We start from the raw sequence: 17,811 nt of genomic DNA, 5'->3' as shown, positions 1-17,811 counted from the left end.
CTTCAGCTTGTGCCTCTTGAGGTGTGTTTAGGATCGTTATCCTGTTGTAGAAGCCATCCTCTTTTCATCTTCAGCTTTTTTTTTTAACAGATGGTGTGATGTTTGCTTCCAGAATTTGCTGGTATTTAATTGAATTCATTCTTCCCCCTACCAGTGAAATGTTCCCTGTGCCACTGGCTGCAACACAAGCCCAAAGCATGATCGATCCGCCCTCGTGCTTAACAGTTGGAGAGGTGTTCTTTTCATGAAATTCTGCACCCTTTTTTCTCCAAACATTGCGGCCAAAAAGTTCTATTTTAACTTCATCAGTGCACAGAATTTTTTCCAAAATGCATCAGGCTTGTTTAGATGTTCCTTTGCAAACTTCTGACACTGAATTTTGTGGTGAGGACGCAGGAAAGGTTTTCTTCTGACGACTTTTCCATGAAGGTCATATTTGTGCAGGTGTCGCTACACAGTAGAACAGTGCACCACCACTCCAGAGTCTGCTAAATCTTTCTGAAGGTCTTTTGCAGTCAAACGGGGGTTTTGATTTGCCTTTCTAGCAATCCTACGAGCAGTTCTCTCGGAAAGTTTCCTTGGTCTTCCAGACCTCAACTTGACCTCCACCGTTACTGTTAACTGCCATTTCTTAATTACATTACGAACTGAAGAAAGGGCTACCTGAAAACGCTTTGCTACCTTATAGCCTTCATCTTGCTTTGTGGGCATCATTTATTTTAATTTTCAGAGTGCTAGGCAGCTGCTTAGAGGAGCCCATGGCTGCTGATTGTTGGGACAAGGTTTGAGGAGTCAGGGTATTTATAAAGCTTTGAAATTTGCATCACCTGGCCTTTCCTAACGATGACTGTGAACAAGCCATAACCCTAACAAGCTAATGAAGGTCTGAGACCATGGTAAAAGTTATCCGAGAGCTCAAATCTCCTGGGGCGCCCAAACTTTTGCATGGTGCTCCTTTCCTTTTTTCACTCTAAAATTGTACAAAACAAAAATAATACACTAATCTTGCTTCAAATGTTGAAAAGAATGTTTCATCTTTAACTTTATGACTTTTGGAGATCAGTTCATCTTCTACTCACTTAACAATTCACAGTAACAGAAATTTTGACTAGGTGTGCCCAAACTTTTGCATGCCACTGTAAGTATAGTGGCTCCTCTTCCCAATCCTGTACCATTAATCTCGAGCCGCCTGCTTTTTCTCATTACCCCTCACCAACTTCATCCCATAAACGCATCAAGTTCCACATGTATACTGACACCTCCCAGTTCTATCTCACTACCATTTCTCTTTACCCTTGAATTATCTCCAATTTGCTGTCCTTGTTTGACTTCCAGAAATTTCCAACAAAACGTTTTGATTTCCTTCACCTTCCTCTTCACAAACTTCATTCCTTGTTCATCACTCCCATGCTTGTCCCTGACAATCATTTAAGGATGAACCAGTTCATCACCAAGATGATCTTCCAACTCAATCGCTATTTTGTCATCAAGACTACCTACCCTCACCTATATAATGCCACCTGACTGACCCTGCATTACTTAGTAGGCTGTTGAAATGCTTATCTTGAATCGACTATTTCAATGACCTCCTGATCACTCTTGCTACTTGTGCCCTGCATGAACCTAAGATCATCCAAAAGTCTTACCCATTTTCTAAATTCCTTCATGTCCTGTTCACACATTATTCCAATGTTTGCTAATCTACCATTTTTCTCTTTTCAAATATGTTTTCCTTCACATGCTAAGTATTAAGTACTTTAAACTTTAAAATTCTTACCTTAGAAATCTCTAATGTGCATTATTTATGAAAGTGAAAACAGATATTCAAATAAGTTAAGGTGAAATAAATCACTAAATGCCTCTATGCTAAATTAGAATATAAGCTTATTGTTGAGTTTTCTCAGATCCACAGCTTTATCAATTTCTTGAATAAAACAAATTGTGTTAATATTATACCATGTTTATGTACTGACCTCGTAAAAAGATCAATAAAAGACCAACCTCTCCTTGCATGTATTAAACCAATTTAGTGCAGCATACATTGTCATCTCTGCACCCCCCATCCACAGACGTATGTAATCTTTGGGATGGATGTGCAAACAAAATTTTGTTTTTAAATCTAAGGGCAATCTCGGAAAAGCGAAAATTTAATGCAACAATGTAAAGTCGAGGAGATCAATGTGACTGTCTTGGGATGTTGCAGGCCTTGCCCAGATGTGATGTTTGTACATTTCTGTTCATCTCAACAACTACTGCAGTAAAAGAAATGATGTTTCTGATGTACAATTGCAGATCAAATCCAATGTATTAGATTTAAGGGATTTTCCTTTAGTTCAGATCACAAGGTAAACTAAGATGAACTATCAAAGTTTGTGAGGTTTTCTATTTCAGTTAACTAATTTTTGGTAGAACGAAGTGATTAGGCGTTGAGGCTGAGGTCATTTGGAAAACCATTTGAAAATTGTCTCACAGGAATTTATTGCTACAGAAATAAAGGTAAGTCATGAAAAAAAATACCTGAAACATTCTGCATCAATAATTGCAATAAATGTTTCCCAAAATCTAACCAATTCTCGAGTAGTCTATTAAAGTAGGAGTGGCCAGTATTTGTCTTCAGTTCCTCCTCTGCGTGTGATAGTTGAATAGATTTATGTGACCTGTGATTTGCTTGGGCAGACCAATCAATTGTATGCATGGCGCTGAGAGCTTGAAGGTGGCTGGGAAGCAGAGATGGAAGGAAAATGATGTACAGCAAGAAGCAGCATGCAACAAGGAGTGACCCAATGGTGATCCTGCAAGTAAGTCAATCATACACAATTTTTAAAAATGTTTACAAAGAAGGATGGATTGATAATTTTATTAATTGAAAGTGAGGAACTGGTAACTGTGATGGAAAACAGAAAAATAATCTGAATGTGATTGCCAGCCATTGCAGAGCTGTCCTATGTAGCAGACTTGATAAGAACCTATCAAATTTTCTTCTGGTTTAAACACTTGTGTTTCTGGTCATGTAAATTATGGAGAATTCACAAGATATAATACTCAGTGTTTGTGTATAAACACCAGATTGTAAGGCTTAAAAGTGCTTTAAAGCATGCTGTAGAGCTGTTTAGTGATTGGATATTTATCCTTGTGCCCCAATAAATTAATTTTCATTTCAGTTGGAAGTGCATTATCCTTTTTGGCTAAATTGGGAAATAGTTTTAAATTTCATACTTTGATATTTGGTCACTGCAAAACTGCGTATTAAATATTGTCAATGAAACCGTGCCTAAATCTCAGCCCTAGCATTAATCATGTCATAGAGAGATACAGCATGAAAACAGGACCTTTGACCTATTGTGTCAGTGCTGACCATCAACACCCATTTACACTAATCCTATTTTTTTTTATTATTATCTCCGTGTTCCCAACAACTTCCCCCAGATTCTACCTCTCATCTCTTTAGAAGACTGCAACAATTAGCATTAAAGTTAATAGACGTGAGAAGTGGAAGTATATATGGGGCTAAATTTGTGTTTTTCACGCTTCAGTGCTGGTGTGATATAATTTATTACATAATTTTCCTGAATTAATTGCTTTTCCCTGCCAAACACTTAACTTCCTTGTCTCTTCAACCCTCTCCAACTAGTGAAAGGAGCTCAGGGCCTTTGTCATTGAGATTATCTACCTCTGCAATTTCCTCCTTTCTCAACCCAGTGGACCAAACATCCTCTGCCTAGCCTTGAACTCAAATTTTTCTCTCTGATCTCCCACCGACAGCCTGTCTTAAATCTTCCCAGTCTTCAATCCACAGTCCTACATAAACTTTTGGATATGCAGACAATGAAATTTTGTTCATAAGACCCGTCACTTAACCTCATTTTAAAGTATTCTCATTAAAGTGTAAACCCACTTCTGATCTGATCTTTTAGCTGATACTGTTTCCTCTCTTTCCCCACATCCCTTCTCCCCCCCCCCCCCCCCCCCTAAGCTTTCATCATTATCCCATTCCTCTAAAAATAAACTTGGCCCTTCAAATTATCACCCCATTTCTAACTCTTCCCTGCAAACCCACCCCTGCCTCTGCAACAGTGGCAGAATGGTTCTTTCAGTCACTAATAACATCCCAATGTGAATTTGCCAAACAAATTCACCACCACTTGTACTTCCAGACTAGTCTGCTGCCAACCGTGCTCCTACGCTACTGTCTGGCAGTCACATGCCTTTTAAGGGATCTTCTGAATGCTGTGCAGCAAAGTGGTGGGATCTGCTCTGTGCCAATCTGCTCATCCTGGTCGCAATTCCACATCTCGAAGGTGAGAACTAGATTAATGCTGTCTCATCATATTTTGGGTGCCTGATTTGGCATTGGCTCTGCAGGCAACCATGTTTTAACACACACAACACATAATCCAATTTCTGGGCAATCATCCAAAAGCACAGCATCAGTCTTCACATGCCTGCTGGCAATGCTGAGCTTTACCACATCATGTTTTCATTCCTCTACCAAGTTGTCAGATGTTTATTCAAAATCCCCCAGTGATGGACAGGCAGAAATTTCCTGTAAGTATTTGAAGAATAAAACTATGCTTGTCCAATTCCCTCTGGTGATCCCCAAGATTTTATTCTTGTCTGCTGTTTTTCTGATCTGCTTGGCAGTCCCTTTACAAACTGTTTCCTAGTCTCAGGCTATCTATCTATCTTGGCATGAGACTAAACCAGACCATTTGCAATCTCGGTATCAACTTTGGCCCAGAGAAGGGCTACATTTCCACTATTATTACATCTACCCATTTTTAGAACACCACCTGACTCTTCCCAGCCTTTGCTCTTATGAACCTAAATCCTGCATTCATTGCCTTTGTTACCTCCCAGATTTGACTATTCCAGTGCTTTTCTGGTGCCTCCCATCTTCCACCCTTCATCAACTTAAGCATCCAAAACTCTATGGCCCATGTACCAAACTGACCTGTCATGTTCATCTTTTGCATGCAGACTGACATCAGCTCCTGGTCCAGCTATGCCTTGATTTTAAAATGCTCATTCCCCATTGCTGTGGTCTTCTCAACTCCCTTAAACCTTAAGATCTTTATGGTTTTCCGATACATACCTCTTCTGCATCTACTTTTAATAACTCCATTGTCAACTGTGCCTTTATTCTTCGAAGATCATAGATCCTCTCAGGGAAAAGCAACAACAGCGACCAGATTGGTGGCACCGTGACTGGCTCTCTTGTACAGCGGGGAGGGTCAAAGTGTAAGCAAGCTGTAGTGACGGGGCTTTATAGTCAGGGGCACAGAAGTTTTTTTTTCTGTGGCCATGAATGAGACTTCAGGGTGTTGGGTTGCCACCCTGGGGCCAGGGTCAAAGATGTCTCTGAGCTGGCACAGAATATTCTATAGTGGGAAACGAGAAGCCAGAGACTGTGATCCTTCTGGTACTAATGACATGAACAGGAAGAGGGATCAGGTCCTGCAAAGGGAACTTGGGCAGAAAGTTACAAAGCAGGACCTTCAGGGTTGTCAGTTTGGGATTACTCCCTGTGTCACCTGCTAGTGAGGCGAGAAATAGGAAGATAGTACAGTTGAATGTGTGGTATTTCTTCCTTACCAACCCTGTTGCTTCTAATGTACTTATAAAAGGTTTTAATCTTGCTTGCCAAGGTCATTTCATGGCCCCTTCTTGCCCTCCTAATTTCTTTCTTGAATTCTTTTCTGCATCCCCTATAAACTTCAAGTGACTCATTTGATACCAATTTCCGAAACCTGACACAAACTTTTAATATTTTTTCACCAGGGTTCCCTTAACTTGCCATCTTTGCCTTTTACCGTGACTGGGACATGCTAATTCTGAGCTCTACCTTGCTTTTAAACACCTCTACTACTCCCAGGTTATTGAAATCTGCCTTTTCCAGTTTAGGGTCCTAACTCGAGGACCAACTTCATCTTTTTCCACAACTACCTTGAAGCTTACTGAACTATGGTCACTGTTCCCAAAGTGTTCCTCCACATACACTCCAATTGCCTGTCCTCGTTCCAAGGTCAAGTACAACTCCCTCCCTAGTTGGTTTCTCTACATACTGCTTCAGAAAACCCTCTCAAATGCTTCTTACAAATTCATCCCCATCTAAGGCAAATCCCAGTTGATATTGGGAAAGTTCAAATCCCCTCCTACAACTACCCTATTACTTTTACATCCTTCTGTGATCTGCCTACATATCTATTCTTATTCCAGCTGACTACTGGGAGGCCTATAGTATTATCCCATCAACTTTCTTAGTCCCACTTCTTATTCCTGAGTTCTACCCATGTGGCCTCATTGGCAAATCCCTCCATGAGATCCTCCCTGAATACTGCCATAATGCTTTCCCTGATCAGCAGTGCAACAACCCACACCCTAGTCATGCCTAAAATGTCTATACCCCCGAACATTGAGCTGCCTGTCCCTCAACCATGTCTGTGATTGCAACAAAATCGTAGTTCTACGTGCAGATCTACACCCTCAGCTTATTTGTCTTGTCCGCAAGGCTTCTTGCATCAAAATAAATGCTGTTAAGTCTACTGGCCTGCTCATGCTTCCCTCCCAGTCTTTGCCTACTCTTCCCACTGGACTTGCTGGTTCTATTTTCTACACTTGTGTCAGCCTCCCTACGTCCTGTGCTGTCATTCTGCATCCTGCCCAGCCTCATGTATTTAATCTCTCCCCAGTAGCACTAATAAACTTCTCTGCAAGGACAATGTTTCCTCCTCCGGTTCAGGTGCAACCCATTCTTCTTGTACTGGTCACTCCTGCCTCATGAGATCCCAATGATCCAAATGCCTGAAACCCTCCCTCCTGCACTAATTCTTTAGCCACACATTCATGTGTCCTATCTTTCTACTTCTCTACTCACTAGCATGTGGCACAGGGAATAATTTTGAGATTACAATGTTGTCCCGCTTTTCAGTTTAACTCCCTATATTCCCATCACGAGACCACATCTCCCTTCTTTCTTAAGTCGTTAGCACCAATGTGGACTATGACCTCGGATGCATTCCCTCTCATGGAGTCTCACTCACAGCCACAGAAACGACTGTTTAATCCCCTATCCCTACTGCATGTCCAGACTTTCTCCTTCCCTGCTGTACAGCAGAGCCAGTCATGATGCCACCAATTTAGTTGCTGCTTTGCTGAGAGGCAGCTTCTTTCCATCCCCTCCACCCCACCCCCAAATAGTATGTCAAGAGGTATACCTGTTAGAAAGGGGAATAGCCACAGGGGATTCCTACACTACCTAGGAAAGACAAGAGACTGCAGATGCTTGAACCTGAAGCAACAAACAATGTGTTGGAGGAACTCAGGTTCATGCAGCATCTGTGAGAGAAAAAGAACTGTCGACGTTTTGGGTTGAAATCCTGCATCAGGACTGAGAATGGAGAGGTGAGATGGCCAGCATAAAGAGAAGGCAATGCAGGGTTTTGACCCAAAATGTTGACAATTTCTTTCCTCCCACAGGCCTGCTGAGATCCTCCAGCACATAGGTAGTTCAGGAGCAACAAATGACCTCCCCTCCTGGTGGTCACCCATCTACACTCTGGCTGAACCTGTGGTGCGACCATCTCCCTGAAGCTTATGACATTCAGTGCATCCAACTGCTGCTTCAGCTGATCCACGCAGTCTGAATAGAGCTGCAGCTGGGACACTTTCTGCAAACTTAGTTGTCAGGGACATTTGAACCTTATCTCCCACATTTCAAGGGAGCATACCATTCCATTGATTGCCATTACTAACCCTCAAGTAACCACCATATTTAAAAGAAAAGGGAAAAACCTTGCCTCACCCTACCACCTTTACCCCTCAGCCTTCTCATTGGAAGCCTCCCTTGTCAAAGCCTTTGCACTTTGACCTCAATCACTACATTTCAACCACAGAAATGGCTTCTCCTGTTAAGAATGTCCTTAAAACTTGCATGTCACCAAGATTTTGGTCTTCTATACAAAAAGTCTTGGTGATAGACATTGCTCCCATGAACGAAGGGTCTTTGAAAGCTTTTTTTTTATATATTTAAGGCTCCATACAAGTTGTTGCTGGAGATGTACGTTTTCCAGATCTAACTATTGCCACTTGAAAGGAAAGGTAAAATGCTCCACTCAGACTATTAATGGGAAACAAATTCCTTCACCCTCATACTAAATCACAGAGCAAGGTAAAGAACTTTCACTAATCTGATGTCCCCCTGTACACCCAATTTGCAATCAGATAGTGTTTTAGAGATACATCTGGAGATAAATATTGATTAGGACAGCAGGAGCAAAAGTGTTCTCAGAGTATTTTGAGAATCTTCCCTATCTAAGGCTAAATAAGTCATGGTTTGATATTCTAAATTTAGAAGTCACCTTTGGCAATGCAGCATTTCCTTTTAGCATTAGGCTGGATTATATCTCCAGTCTAGTGAGATTTAAACGACAAACCACCATTTTGAATCAGATCAAAGAAGAAACACTGGGCACCTCCAACCCACTCCACAATTTATTATGCTGGAACTGATTGTAACCTTAATTCCATCTTCCTGTCTCCCTGTGGTAACCTATTACCCTCTTGCCTATAAAGCATCTGTCTACCTCTGCCTTCAACATGATCCACGACCCTTTGAAGACTCAAGGGAGAAAAAAAATTGCACATCATTTCAGTCTTAAACAACCTCTTAGTTAACCCTAGTTTTATACTCTCTCCCCCCCCCCCCCCCCCCCCCACAAGTGAAACAGCTGCTTCACATCCATCCCATCAAGGTCTTTCAGGATCTTACATGTTTCATTTAAGTCTACCCTCCCTTCAAACAACGGTGGATTCAAGCCTAACCTGCCCAATTATTCCTCAGAAGGTAACCCATCCATTCCAAGTATGTTTCTTAAATCATCTGAACTGTATTCAATGCATTAACATCATTCCTTAAATGAGTCCAAACTGTACAGTGTTTCAGATGTGGTCTCACTAATGCCCTAGATAACTGGAATATAACCTCCCTCCATTTGTATTCAATTCCCCAAGCAATAAACAATAACATTTTTCTCCCATTTGCTCACTTCACCTGCTTACTGTTTTTGCAAATAATGAAGGCACCATGATCCCTCTCTCAGAAATGTGCAATCTCTCATCATTTTGATAGTTTTAATATTTCCCATTGTACTTCACTTACTTGATATTTGCTCATTTAACCCATCTATATTCCTCTGCACACTCATGTCTTATAAGTTTTCTACCTTGGAAACAATGTTGATCCCTTGGTTTAAGAGAAATGAAACATTAATTCAGTTTGCTATATCTTCCTCATGTATTTATGTTCAAACTGTTTACAATTAAAACTATTGAAGCTTAAGGCTTCTGTGCAAACATTGGATGCTGACAGTATAACAATTTGATTTTTTGCCAAGTTGAAAGCTAATATCATGTAAGTCATAAAAGCACAGGTGGTTGACATTTTAAACAAATTCCCATTGATACTTAACTATGAACATGTATTTAATTTTATCAAAATTAATGATTTCCTAGATGTGTGATGGACCTATACTATATTTTCTGATGTCAAAAACATTCTGACAAGTCAGTAGTGTGGTTTTTCATGTCTGACATTAAAATAATTGTAAAATATTGGGCATGAAACAAGTGCATGATCCAAAGCCACCCAGTTCCTATCAGGTGGTTAATTCAAAGTTAAGGTTCAAGTCACATTTACTGCAGTGTTGCCTACTCATCTGATGACAGTGTACTCAACTTGTCAGCCTAAACATTTTGCCCTTTACTTATTTAACCCTGTACTTATTTAACATTGATCAATAAAGGCAAGGAGAATAACTTCACAAGAACAATTTATTTTGTTAATTCCAAAGTTATTCCTAAAAAAAATTACGGTTCCTGCAGTTCCTTTGATCCATTAAAACAATTCAATCCTTTCAAATAGAAAATTTTCCCATGCCATTATCTTGTAATCCTGAAGGTTTGTGTTTTACAAAGGAATATTGCCATGTTTTTTCCAAGGGTTGGTCTGTTTCTTGTTTGCCAGCATCTCGAGGTCTCGACAAATACGCTTTCGTGTGGTTGCTGGTTGAATTATATCATCAACAAAGCCTGCAAGGAACACAAGCACATCGTCATTCGATCTTGAAGGCAAGTTCCACTTCATTAACGTAAAAGCATCTTTTTGACACAGTAGGCATTTTTCCTGTCCAAGGTTTAGGAATGTGAGACTCCAAAGATTAGTAACCTTCTACTGTAAGGAAATATAAAGTGATATTTTCTTAGATGAATCAGTGTTGAGTATTTCTAATCTTCTTATAACAGAAACCATTCAATCCTTTTATGGCAGCTTTGTATAATTCCATCAGTCTCATTCCACACTTACTTCTACATCTGCAGTGGCAAAGATTAATGTTATGCATCTTTCTTTGATCCTTTCAGAAGTGCTCAAATAACAGACCAAGTTCAGCCCATTGCAGACTGAGAAGAATATGTTTGAGCTTTTGAGCAAAGTAAGTTTTGCCTTGGCAAAGTGCACAACAGATTTGATTTAACATTAAAATTAATAAAACATTTTTTTCCATATACCGAATAACATGAATTTATGAACAGAACTGAGCTCTATACAATTTAAAAAGAGGAAGATGGGAGAGTAGACATTTGTCCTGCTCTGGAGACAGTTAATGCCCTCAAATCATGGTATATCAAGTAGCATATTGCTCCTCACCATCTATTATGTTTGAGATCTTCTGTTTTAAGTAATTACATATTATAAATCTTCATTAAAGAAAATACTCCAGAGCCTTAGAGGTAATTTCCAATTGCTGATTCTAGCATGAAGAGCACCTATAATGAAATGCTTTCTCTCAGTTTCCAAACACATTTGCATATCACCAAATGCAGCAATGATTCATAAACTAGTGCTTCAAGGAGCTTTAAAACAGTGTAATTTTTTTAAAACTTAAATAGTAACTTGATAAACTGATTTAAGCATATGAAAGAGTCGAAAACTCTTGGGTCACCCAAGAGACTCAATTTAGAAGAAAAACCAAAAAATAAAACAAATCTGTTCAAATGTCTTGTGCTCAAAAGAACCAGTTTCAATTTTAAAGCCTCTCTGATGGCTTGCAAATGAGTTCAATTAGCAGCAGAAATTCCAGTGGTAATTTATTTCCCTTACAGTATATTTTTTAAAAACCATTATTGTTGGACATAAATTACACAATTGTGTGGTCTGCCAGTTTAGGCAAATTGCAACAAAGCAATAATAAGCAGAATTTCTAAGTCAAATATATTTAGAATATGTACAACTTGCCTCTCACAGCTGCAGGGAATGGATTTGCAAAGGTCTCCACATATTCTGCCTCTGCTTTCTCCTCATTTCCCTTCCCTTTGAAGATAATCTGCACAGCACCCTTTGGAAGAAATATGGAAAATGATAAAGATCCAAATTTCCAATAGTAGTAATATTGTTTAATCAAATTCCCTTGATGCCTCCTTCAAACAAAGAATTTTCTTCCCATGAAAGTAGCCATCCAGTTATCTTTTGACAGCCTCCTACTCAATTCCTTTCAGATAACTATCCTCCCACAAACAATGTACCAGAGTAACCTCCGATTCTGCAAAAGTTATAGAATGATTTCTTCATTCCTGGCATAGAAATAGTAGATTAAACTAATTTAACTATACAAGACATCCAATCAACTCATTCTTTGGTCTGTTACTCATTTATAGACCATTCCCTAACAATGAATAAAAGGTCACATTGTTCCAGTGGGCACAGCACAAGGTGCACAACTCAATACTAACTTCTACATTTTACTTAAAAAAACAAAATTTAAATAAAGGTGAACACATTGGATCAAATGTGGACTTGCTATTAAATTTGAGGGTTAATGGAGGGAAATACAAGCAGTGATGTGTGTAGAACCACCTTCACTGTATTTTTGTTTCACAGATAATTTTAAAGCTGCAACTATCTATTGGAGCTTGCATGGCCCTTAAATTGGTCAAATGCTGACTTGTTCAGAAGGGAAAAGGAAGAGGATATTCACCATTTTGAGTAAAAGTCTGGCAGGTTATTATTGGCATGTACTATATTAATGTTTGTCCCAGCAAGAAATTTAAATTTCACAACATCAATTTTTACAAATTAGATCTCAAACTCTAGCAGGTTTTATTGTGACTAACTATCTTTACTATCAAAGGACCTGGAATATGATATCCAGAACATTCATCTATCTATAGCCTTAAGCATGAATATGCAGTGATGTCACTTGCCTTAGCTCCCATAACTGCAACCTCAGCTGTTGGCCAAGCATAGTTCAAGTCTCCTCTTAAGTGCTTGGAGCTCATCACATCATATGCACCACCATAAGCCTGTCAAGGAAAGGACATCATTCAAAAGATATTGTGCAGGCTACAGCAGTGTTAATTTGTTATTACATCAATGCTGGCATGGGAATGACCAGTAGTTAAAAAGTCTTAGGGTCTTCGTGAATGCTGTTCATGAATTAAAATAATTTCCAGCAGAAACACAGACAAAGGTGATCAATTTTTGTTATGTTTATCGTATTTCTTTAAATGTTTCTCTCTCCCCTCCCTCAGTCACAAGGTATGTGTTAAAGAATGCAAATTACAAAGTAGAAATACACCTATTCCACCTCAGGAACATACATACATCCAGCTTCAATGGGGCATCCTCAATCCACAGAAATCCAGTTCTCTGGAGGAATGAATGTTAAGCAAAATGGTGCATTTGAGTTTAGATGCATGTCTGTCCCATACACAAGATGTGATGCACAAAGCTCCAGATAAAGTGTGACCCCACTGCAGGACATTTATTTGGAGCAGCCCAGTCACTTGCATCTCAGAAGTCTTTGCAGAGAAACATCATTGACAGCAGGTCAGTCAGGTAATAGGCTGCACAGAACATCCTGAAGGTCTTACAGAAAATGATGATACTAGATTCTGTGATTTCCTAAGCAGACTGTTAAAGTTACTTTGTAAAACACCTCTTCCCCAGAACTTCAACCAAGCTCCAATGTATCGCTTGGTGGTGGGAATGGCCCACCAATCAGATCCTTCACATACAGACAGAATCTCTGTGTCACAGTACACTGCCCATGAGCCAGTCATTCATTCTACAGAAGGAACTCTGCAAAATAGTGTAGTGGTTGTTGTCATGTTTCTTTCTAAACAACTACTTCATTGCAAAATTCTGGTCTACAGGCTTCAACCATGGAGTGGTGAAGACAAAAGACTGCAGGCGCTGGAATCTAGAGCTACAAACAATCTGCTAGAGGAACTGTGGGTCAAGCAGCATCTGTGGGAGGGAAGGAAATGTCAACATTTCGGGAAGAAACCCTACATCACGACTGTTTTGCATCACCAACTCGGTAAAAGCTAGCATTTCATCTACCCTAAAGTTGTTTTTCCAGTCCACAAGCAAAATGTTGCAGACTGACATTTCAAGGTCAAGATCACATACCAAGGGATGCACAAACACTTTCTCTAGTAAATGCAAAGGCTGTGTGGGGGAAAAAATGACAGGTTAAGGCCATCCCACTATGGAGATTCATATTTAAGTAATATCAGTCTGGGGATTTTGCATAAAATAATGCTGCTTTACAGTGAAACCTGCATATAATTAGACATATGACATGGCAGGTGCTGTATATGTTGAATAGAATTTATACTGCACCAACTAACTTACTGAATACATAATTGCAACATTATTGAGAGTACCCTTTGTGGGGAAAAAAAAAGTTGCATTTTGATTAGCTGAGATCAAACTTCAACACCAAGTTAATAAAATTAGTTTAGAACAAAACATTTGCTATGGGAGGAACATTTCCAATGCAGTGGCCATTCTACATATTGCACTAATCAGTAATAGTGATTAGCAACATAAGTTCTTTGGCCACAGCAGTTCTGTTTAGAATGCAAAATTAGCTTTTCTAGCACTCATCCATTAAAGTTTACCAAATGTTTTTCTGAAGTAGACCCTATATTGGCCACACTGATCAGGCAGGTCTTCTTTAGACTATCTTACCTTTCGAGTGATCACTGTAATTTTGGGGACTGTTGCCTCAGCGAAGGCATAAAGCAACTTTGCACCATGTCTGATTATTCCACCATATTCCTGGCTGGTTCCTGCATGTTCAAGGAACATATTTAAATGAAACAATTGTTATAAATAAAAAAATATACTTAAATACAGTCAGCCTTTCAATGTACTGGGCTTTGCTCAGGAACATGTGATTAGAAATCCATTTTGGCATGGTGCCCTCTACAGGTGACAAGAAGCAGTCAAGATTATGCAAGTGTTCTGTTCCTGAGAACAGTCTGTAAGCCAATTTCTCTAAATCAGAAACATCTGTTTTCTATAGTAACCATATCATATTGCTCTACATACACTCACTATAATTCTTTTGTTTCATTGAATAACCTAATTACCTATAATTAAACTAATGGAATATATACTGCATCCAATCATTAACGAATATCATTAATGAATACCATGAAACATTATTATTACTAGCCTGAAAAATGCTTTAAGTATATGGGAGAATTTGTATAAAGTTGTATTTCTGTAAGTCAGGTCATTCTTAACCCAAGGAGCCCTTGTAATTTTCTATCACTTCAAAGTCTTGTAAAATCTGAAGGATGAAGTAAGTGCAAGTTAAAATACTTTATTCAAGATTAAATAATTTACAGCAAATGAAAGATGGGATTAAGGTAGAGAGAGATCGAGATATCACAAATCATTAAAGAATGAAATACCACATTAATTTTAAGAACAGTTTGACTTAAGCCAAAATAGCCTAGCGTCATACTTTTACTTTCAGGAAAAGTTAATAAGTGGTTAAATATTGCAACTTGAGGCACTCCATGTGCTCTGATGCTAAATCTTTTGATAAAGAACTAGTATTAGTTTTTAGAGAAGAAAGCTACACTAAGATATAGGGCAACTCTGACATCAACCTCCTGATTTCCATGTTAAAAACATGCAGACATCACATTGGTTTACCCTGATTTACTTTAAAAATAAGCCACACTTATTTTTCCACTGTAAAATCCAGGCCAATACTTCAGGTAAAGAACTTTCTCAGATGTGCCCAAGGATTTCATTTAAGTACTAATATTATTTTTTCCAATTCTGATGCTGATGAGCAGGCCAGGCATTTCCACTTTAATAGGAGGCAACAAAATATTGCAGAAGGGTTCATGTGAATCAGCACTGAAGCGGAGCTTTAAGTGTAGATTGTTCAGCACAAATGGAAAAGGATTGAGATCACAAGGACTGGACTGCCATCATAACGAAAACCCTTAGATCCAGTTTAAAAATTGCTTGTGGCTAAGTTATGAAATAAGTGAACTCTTGTTCCAGTTGGCAACAGCTGCTCCGCAATCTGAAGAGAAAGGTACTTTTTTTTTAATAAGTCAACATTGGACAATTGCTCCATACAATTTCAAAGCAGTACATCCAAGTGGAGTAATAACATAACTTAGTGGAACATTACACAGTGTCCAAATTATCCAACAGGCTGATAAGTAAAACACAAGTTACCAACTCTAAGTACAACTGAGGATTGTTTCTAAATACATGTACACTAAAACAAATAAAAGGTTGTGAGCTGGAGCTTTTGTGTTGGGTAATTAAAATTAGGGCCTTGGAGTTCATTATCAAAGTACAGAAATGCTGCTCTGACTTGCCCTAACAAATATACGTAGATCCACAAATTAGACTCTATAAATAGCGGCACAGTACTTGTTTGGCAGTAACACAGTGGAAGTGTGATCAATTTGAACCATTGTTGAACATGAGAAAGAAACAGATTCTAGCAGCTTACATTACATTATTTTTAGTTTTTACCTGGCAAAAATCCAGGCACATCCACAAATGTAATGATAGGGATGTTAAACGCATCACAGAATCTGACAAAACGAGCTCCTTTAACTGAAGAATTAATGTCCAGACAACCTAAAAAGATAAATAAAATAACAACCTCGTCTTAAATGAACAATTCTCATTATTCCTATTCTTTATTTTGTTAAAAAATAGACAATTTCCAGTGAGGGAGAGGATATCAATAGAGTTGAGTAAAGGGCAACAGAAAGCAATCACTAGGTGGCAAGGAGCTTAGAATTTGAAGTCAAGTAACAGTAAGAGGCAGAGAAACAGAAATCCAAGTTTAAGATTCCTTGCACCTTAAAGTGCAAATTATCAAGGTTACTGAAAATCAAATGCCGGGTTCAGAAGCTGTTCATTAGTTTCACTCCTGGGATAAAAGGTACTTGAAGTGATTTTTATGGACACAAGTTTCTCAGATGGGTTAACCTGGTAGATGCTGACAGGATGACTCCTCTCAGAATCCTGAACTAGGGGGTATACCCTTAGAAAAGAATGCCCATTTAAGACAATATTCTATAACGCATTAAACGTAGATGCTATAAATTCATTTCTTGCTCCCAAAAATTTGTTTCCCAGTTATTTGACCGGGCACTTCAGTGCAGGCTCCCCAGTGTGAGAGCTGAAACACCATGGTGTGTCAGTGGAATTCAAGAGAACTTGAATTGGAACCACAGAGGAACAGCCACAGTGGGAGAAGAGAGATGCTGTTCTGTGAACTACATTGAGTTTCGTTGGAACAGTACAAATGACAGAGGTGGGAGTGGGATGCAGAACTGAAGTGACAAAACGAAGTTCAAGATCAGCCTTGGGGACTGACTAGAGACTTTGCAAAGCAGTTACTTCATCTGCATTTAGTTTTCCTCATCTCAAGGAGATCACATTATAACAAGTCAATGCCATCTTACAAATTGGAAAAAGGTACCTAAATTGCTGCTCCACAGCAAGGAGTATTGGGGTCCTGGACAATAAGGGAGGAGATGAAGGTGAGGTAATGTCATTAAGCTATGTATTCTCTGCCTCAAAGCACTCACCTGAAGCCACTTTAGGCTGATTACCCACAATTCCCACTGTGCCTCCATTCATTCTGGCAAATCCGATAATAATATTCTTTGCATAATTAGGCATAAGCTCAAAAAATTCTCTTTCATCCACAATCTAAAACAGAATTTAAAAAGGAGTTTTTTTTTAAAAACTATGGTGCACGTTAAAGTCAATTCAATACTTCTTGTAAAACCAGTAAACATTTTCAGAGCTTGAAACTATGATCAAATCCAAACAAGGCTGCATATTGAACATTATGGTCCTCACAGGAATTATATTAAACATGCTAGAGAGAGTCCTATGCAACTGATTGCCAGGAAATTAGATTATTAGGGTCTGATTAATGTCCAGTGTTCTTTCAGGATTCGAGAAGGACCACCCACTATGATAACCATGAATAATTAACCAATAATCCTGGGAAAAAGTGACTACTAGTAGTTAAAATATAAAATATTTCTAAACCCTGATAAATCCCTCTGCATATCCATTATTTATGATTAAAGAATTGTAATCACAAAACTAGGAGCCAAGTACACCAACTAAAGCAAAGGAACTGTTGGCATTTCTTCCACATGAACTGGAAGTTATGCTGCAGCTGCAGAGAATAAATCAGATCCCACCAGGCCTCTTACATTTCGTGCTGAATACTGCACCTCAGGATACGTTACTGTGGAGGAGTGTACAGTACAGTTTCAACAAAATAATGAAGTAACTTAGAATGATAACACAGGAGATGGCATTTGGTCTTGCATCTGTCCTGGCTCTTATTTTTAATTCACTTCTGAAAGTTCTTTGAGTCTGCTTCAACAAGTATATATTTTTTTTAAATAAAGGCAGTGGAATATGCTGCATGAATTTCTATTTTCTTTTTATTTAGT

The 17,811-nt window shown here is 38.8% G+C and overlaps 1 protein-coding gene across 2 annotated transcripts in view; it reads right to left on the bottom strand.

Moving 5' to 3' along the window:
- Positions 1–9,814: 9,814 nt before the first annotated feature.
- Positions 9,815–17,811, bottom strand: part of pccb (propionyl-CoA carboxylase subunit beta) — a 53,422-nt gene continuing 45,425 nt past the window's right edge. For both annotated transcript variants that reach the window (XM_052017773.1, XM_052017772.1), the window contains exons 10-15: positions 16,924–17,047; positions 15,854–15,961; positions 14,030–14,130; positions 12,256–12,354; positions 11,291–11,390; positions 9,815–10,086 (exon numbers count right to left, since the gene is read on the bottom strand). In XM_052017773.1, the coding sequence (XP_051873733.1) occupies positions 9,965–10,086; positions 11,291–11,390; positions 12,256–12,354; positions 14,030–14,130; positions 15,854–15,961; positions 16,924–17,047 (654 nt within the window). In that variant the 3' untranslated portion in view covers positions 9,815–9,964. The remainder of the gene's footprint in view (positions 10,087–11,290; positions 11,391–12,255; positions 12,355–14,029; positions 14,131–15,853; positions 15,962–16,923; positions 17,048–17,811) is intronic.

The sequence above is a fragment of the Pristis pectinata genome, chromosome 6 (assembly GCF_009764475.1).
Source record: "Pristis pectinata isolate sPriPec2 chromosome 6, sPriPec2.1.pri, whole genome shotgun sequence".
Lineage (NCBI taxonomy): Eukaryota > Metazoa > Chordata > Chondrichthyes > Rhinopristiformes > Pristidae > Pristis > Pristis pectinata.
The sequence above is the reverse complement of the archived record's forward strand: the minus strand, read 5'-3'. Positions and strand labels throughout refer to the sequence as shown.